Source organism: Erpetoichthys calabaricus, chromosome 13 (genome assembly GCF_900747795.2).
Source record: "Erpetoichthys calabaricus chromosome 13, fErpCal1.3, whole genome shotgun sequence".
In the NCBI taxonomy this organism is placed as follows: Eukaryota; Metazoa; Chordata; class Cladistia; order Polypteriformes; family Polypteridae; genus Erpetoichthys; species Erpetoichthys calabaricus.
This window is the reverse complement of record NC_041406.2, coordinates 1,770,001-1,776,252: the sequence shown is the minus strand read 5'-3', so window position 1 is coordinate 1,776,252 and position 6,252 is coordinate 1,770,001. Positions and strand designations below refer to the sequence as shown.

General features: G+C 46.2%; 1 protein-coding gene across 1 annotated transcript in view; it reads left to right on the top strand.

Annotated features, from left to right (window-relative positions):
• The first annotated feature begins 2,197 nt into the window (after positions 1-2,197).
• The window catches only part of LOC114663922 (sodium- and chloride-dependent transporter XTRP3A-like), a 51,309-nt gene continuing 47,254 nt past the window's right edge, over positions 2,198-6,252 (top strand). The window contains exon 1 of the mRNA XM_028817873.2: positions 2,198-2,463. Coding sequence (XP_028673706.2) covers positions 2,340-2,463 — 124 coding nt within the window. The 5' untranslated portion in view covers positions 2,198-2,339. The remainder of the gene's footprint in view (positions 2,464-6,252) is intronic.

Here is a 6,252-nt window from a genome sequence, read left to right as displayed (position 1 = left end):
TCGGTGGTCTTTTGGCCTTGGAACTCCTGCAGATTTTGTTTTTTTCTGTCCTCCTGGCCATCCAACCTTACCTTTTCTCTGTTACATACCGTATAATATTATTGCCTAATCTCATCTGTTAATGTTTTATTTCATTTTGTAAAGCACTCTGAGCTACACTGCTTGTATGAAAACGTGCTGTAGAAATAAATCTGTTGTACCCTCATAAGCCTTCCCAGGGCCTCCTGTAGAGAAGCCTCTCCAGAGCCCAATGCTGCTCGGTGGGGACAGCGGCAACAAGTAAAGTCTGATCGACAAAAGGCTCCACATTAGGCACATCAGACCATAGAACCTTCTTCCAGCTGACGTCGGGGTCTCCCAAGTGCCGACATGTCCTGTGTTTGTGTGCTTTTCTTTTCCTCCTCTCTTTGTCACTTTTCCATAAAGCTGTGACTGGTGAACTACCTGGGCACAGTTGTCGTCTGCACAGCCTCTTGAATGTCATGTAACTTGTAACTCCGTTCAGAGTCCTCAGAGGCCCACTAGATTTCCAGCTCTGCCATACTCTTTCCATTTCTTTCCTGATCGATTGAACTCGACTGAGGGACTTGGACATTTCCTTGTCTCCTCCATCCCCTAACTTGTGGGTTTCATGGAGTGGCTTGAGTGTCCTTTGGTTACTCAAACATACGGACTCACCACATGGTGGACCTTTAAATGCAATCAATGGAACCCCCAGACAGGTGACCTCCATTGAACTAATGATGGGACCTCTAACACCAATGGGCTTCGGGGGTGTCATATTACAGAGGTGACTACTTAGGCGATCAATCATTTGGTGTTTTATATTCATTTTGACTGCTTTTAGAGATCCGTCTTCACTTTCACAAAAGAGTCTTTTACTGTTGATCAGGGTCAAAAAACTCAGTTAAATCCACTGGGGTTTTAATGTTGTAGAACAAGAAAATGTGGAAACTTCCAGGGGGTGAAGACTTCTGACAGCAAACAATGGCTGCTTGGGGCACATGGCCTGATAATTAATTGCCTTATTTCTCATGGAGTGAGGTGGCAGCCCAAGAGCTCCTTTGAGGAGACAGCAGGACTCATATTGCAGATGGCACTCGCTCCATTGAGGTGGCTGGGTCATCAGGACTTGGCAAGGTCACCCTTGACACCCCATCCAAGAAAGAATACTGACCACCACTAGCCTTTAGCACTTATTAGGGGCTTAGATCCTCCTAACAGAGGGGAGGGTAAAAGAGAATTTAGGGTCCCATGTGAAGTTTTGGGCAGCTGAAGAGTGTGGGGGTTCACTTGATGATCAGGGGGTAAAGCTCCCCCCCCCTCCTCCAAACACCACCACTGACCAGGAAATGGAGATTAAAAAAAGGAGCTGGCAAATATGGGCGCACTTCAAATGGGAAGTGGTCAGGAAATTGTAAGAAGGAAACAAAAACGGATTGTCAGAAACCCAAAATGCTTTTTCAAAGGGCAAAGTTAAAATATCCAAAGTACGAGGTCCTCACGCTGACTTGGATTCTCCCCCCTAACTATCATAAACATTCTTTGCTATTTTTAGAAACAATGCTCTGATAAAGAAACAATTCTGCACCGCTATATGAACACGATTGACGTGACGACATCACAGGTCTCGTTTTTATTCATCACTTTCAACAATATTCGCTTTAGCCATTAAAAGAAAATACCATCAAATGGTGGCACCCAAGGCACTGCAGTGTTATATAGGAAATAAATAAGGTCAAAAAGGGCTCTGCAACTTCAAGAAATGACAAAGTCCGTTAGGTCACAGCTAAGGGAATACAGGAGATGGCCTTGGGTGACCATGACAGACAGATGAGAGACTACATCTTGGCCGGGTGAAGCCCACCTTTCGTCAGTTCTCTTCCATTCTTTGTGTTTTGGGTATTTAGCTCCAGGCCAGAGTGGCATGCAGGTGTGCCAGCCATTTGGTCGGGCACTGTGATCACACTTTTTATGGCGCCATAATAACTTTGCTTATCTGTGTGATGATCCGATCTTTCCGTCTGCACACTTTTACTGAGCAGATGACCCCAGTGAGTCACACAATTCAGGTTACCTTTAAACATTAACACAAGCCACCAAAGGTAACCCTCCCCTCAGCTCTCTGTTCTTGCACATCCCATAATAAGCTGTGTGGCAAAACAATTCTTTTCTCACCCTGCCGGTAATCTATTTACAAGTTCCCCTTTAATAGGATTAGACGTTAAAGGCGGCTTATCTCGTGCAAGGAGGGCTCACTTGGAGCCGAGGCAGCGGACCGACAGGCAGGGGGACAGAGGAGAGGCTCCAGCGCTCGTGGTCACCTCAGCATTCCCAGGATGGTGCAGGAGTCGAGACCCTCATGGGACAACCCCATGCAGTTCGTGCTGGCCTGCGTATCCTACGCCGTGGGGCTCGGCAACGTCTGGCGGTTCCCTTACCTGTGCCAAATGCACGGAGGAGGTAAAGTGCCTTTAATTTGAGTCGTGAGGGGAGCGCCAGCCTGGCACTTGTGTGTGTGTGTGTGTGTAAGTGTGGGCACCTGGCGTTTAATGAAATTGAATGTCGGTTTAGATTTTGTGATTGGCGATGTCCTTATGTGTTTGGGTTGGGATGAGACTTTGAATGAAGCCTAAGGGTCGATGGCAGCTCACTCTGGGGAGACGTGTCGTGTCCTGGCACCCACTCAGGGTGGTCTTCAGAAGCCTTTACTCTTTTCACCTTTCATTATGTTGCAGCCTTGCTCTAAATCTTTTAAATTAAATGTTTTCCCCCCATTCAAGCAACACTCAATATCCCAGAATGACAAAGCAAAAGTTGGATTTATGAAATGTGTGCGAATTTATTAAAAGTAAAAAACTGAAGTATTTGTCTGACACGAGTATTCAGACCCTTTCTCCTCAGCACTTTGTTGAAGCTCCCCCTTGGCAGCCATTTCAGCCGGGAGTCCTCCTTGGTCTGACGCCATAAGCTTTGCACACCTGGATTTGGGGATTTGCTGCCATTCATTGCTCTCTGCAGATCCTCTGAGGCTCGGTCAGGCTGGATGGAGACCATCAGTGGACGGTGGTTTTCAGGTCTGTCCAGAGATGTTTGACAGTGTTCAAGTCTGGGCCATGCAGGGACATTCCCAGAGTTGTCCCTAAGCCACTCCTGTGCTGTCTTTGCTTTGTCCTGTTGGAAGGTGCACCTTGGGTGGCCCAGTCTGACACCCAGAGTGCTCTGCAGAAGGCTTCCATTAAGGATATCGCAGTACTTGGTTTAGTTCAGCTTTCCCCTCAAGCCTGACTTGTCTCCCACCCCTGCTGCTGCCACCGCCATGCTTCACTGTTGGAATGGTGTTGCACAGCTGATGGACGGCGCCAGGTTTCCTCCAGATGTGATACTTAGAAATGAAGACAAACAGCTCAGTCTCAGTTCTCACAATCCGAGAGTCCTTCAGGTGCCTTTTTGAAAAGTCCAAGCCAACTTTCACGCGTCTTCTATCCACTCTTCCTAAAGTAGAAATCGGTGGAGTGTTGCAGTAATGGTGGTCTCTCTAGAAGTTTCTCTCATCTCTGCTCTACAGCTCAGCAAGAGTGATCACTGGGTTGCTGGTCACTTCTCTTACCAAGGCCCTGAATTGCTCACTTTGGCCGGGTGAGCAGCTCTAAGGAGAGTTGCAGTTGTTACAAACTTCTTCCATGTTAGAATGCTGGAGGCCATTGCGCTCTCTGGAGCCTTCAGTGCTTCAGCCCACCCGCAGATCTGCACCTCGACCCAATCCCGTCTCTAAGCTCTGCAGATAATTCCTTTGGCCTCCTGGCTTGGTTTCTGCTCACCTGGTGGGTGGACCTTCTGAAGACAGGTGTGTAGCTTTTCTAACGAGTCCAATCAAGCCAATTGGCCACTGGTGGACTCCAAACATCTGAAAGGTGATCAGTAGAATGGGATGTACCAAAGCCAAAGCAAAGACTCTGAATAACCTCTTTTTTGTTTAATAAATTTGTAAAAATTTCTAAACTTCTACTTTCGCTTAGTTGTTCCAAGTCATTGAGTTGTTTGATGAGGAAAAAAATGAATTTCAGTGATCTTAGCACAAGGCTGCAGCCTACGAAAACGTGTAAAACGTGAAGGGGCGGAGGACCTTCTCAAAGTCCTGTACATTGGCACTCAGACATTTAAACCAACAGGGCGTCACCTCAGCCCCTCAAGGTCCAGGGTCCAAGTCTCAGGTGTCACTCCACGTGCGCCTCTTGCTGATTCCAGACACAGACGGTTACATTCTTCGTAACGGATGTGTGACACTATGCCTGCCCCGCGGTGGACTGACATCCCTCCAGGGCCGACTACAGCACATGTGCAGTGAAGGGATGGACGGGTCATTTCAATGAAAGTCTGCCCTCTTATGGAGTGTTGACAAATAACCAGATAGACAGACAGAGGGACATCATCTTTAGAAATTCAGTGAACTGTTCAGTTTGATGAGGGGTTTTGAAAGTTTTCATTCACCTGCATGTGGACTCTGTCTTGACTGCACTCCCCTTAATTCTCCCATCAGGGGTATCGAGGTATCCGTCCATTGTCTGTCACCACTTATTCATTTCAGGCTCACAGAGGCTAGAGCCAATCCTGCTTACACCAACCACAGGAGAGGATGGGGTGCCAGTCTGTGACTCGCACACACATCCACAGCCACACGTTGGGCCGGTTAACCTAACCTGCATGTCTCAATTTTAGTCACATCTTAGGCTGGCATGTGCCCTCACATATCCTAGTGGTGAAGACGATTGTGAACGCAAACCCAAGGGGCTAATCTGTGCTAACCTATAAACCTCTGAAATATTCTGGAGCTGGACGTGACTAAACAAAGAGGCACACATTGTTCTGCTCATTTCCATTTAGCCGAATCACACACACACTTTAGACTTGGCACATCCACTAAACAATTAAAGAAAAGGCACTATAGAAAATGAAATCTGAATTACTGGGCAACACATTGGCACATGTGGCTGCCTCACAGCTCAGGTAACCTGGGTTTGTGTCCTAAACTGTCTGTGTGTGGAATGTGCCCACTCACTACATAAGCTTTTTCAGATTATGCCAGTTTTCCCCCTGTATTCTATTTACCAGGGTGCCTGGTGATGTTCTGGTGTCCCATCCCATTCAATGTTCAGTTCTTGCCTTGGACCCGATGCTGCCAGTTGTTGAATTCCCTGCTTAGTTTCTGTTCCTGTGGAGTTTGCAGGGTCTCCCCTGTCTGTGTGGGTTTCGTCCACCTCAATACATTCCTCCTACACTCCAAAGAAGCTCGAGGCTCTTCAGTTCAACACTGCGGTTCAGGTAGCGGGAGTTAACACCAAGTGCTGCTGAATGTTCTTTGCCTTGAGTTCACTAAAAATCAAACAAAGATTCAGGAATTTCACCAAAGTCATTGAAAGGAGAAACTGAATGAGTGTGGAGTTTATTCTAAAGGCACAGTGGTCTCTGAAGAGTCCCTGAGGGACTATGAGGGGCCAAAAATGTGACCTGAGCTGTGAGGCAGCAGTGCTAACCACTGTGTCCCCGAGATTAATTTAATAAAAGGAACGGAATACTCCACCCAAAAATGAGGCCCCAGAAAATGTAAATGTTACTCACCCCATGTAGTTAGTAGTGATGGCTGAGGAAAGTTAATATCATCATGTGTTCAAGGAGAATGAAAAGAGAAAAAACTTTATAATGTGATAGAAGTCAAAAGCGACCAAAGCTGTACAACAGACAACGACGTGAAAAACAGAAACACAAAATCACATCAGTCAGGTTGTAAAATTCCATCATCCAGTCGTCCGCTCAAAAAGTGGAAAACATCTAAAAATAGACATATAAATGAAACAGAGAACTTCCAGAAAAATAAACGCACATCATAAACGGGAAACACATTCTCATAAAGCTGAGATTTTGAAGACCCCCTTCATTTGAGCCCTGTTCAGTTTAAAAGCACAGTATTATGGGAATGTGTTTCCCGTTTATGATTTTTCCAAAAGTTCATAGCTCTCCCTATCTATACACACACACACACATATATATATACAGTAAATACAGTATATATATATATATATATATATATATATATATATATATACACACATTCACACATATAAATATATATATTGTGATAGACGGCCAGGAACCCTGCCTGCTGGGACGCCTGGAGGAAGGAGGGACCAGGAGAGTGGCATTTCTCTTCCCTGGGCACCTGGATGGTCCTTCATCCCTGGGGAGACAGAGCTT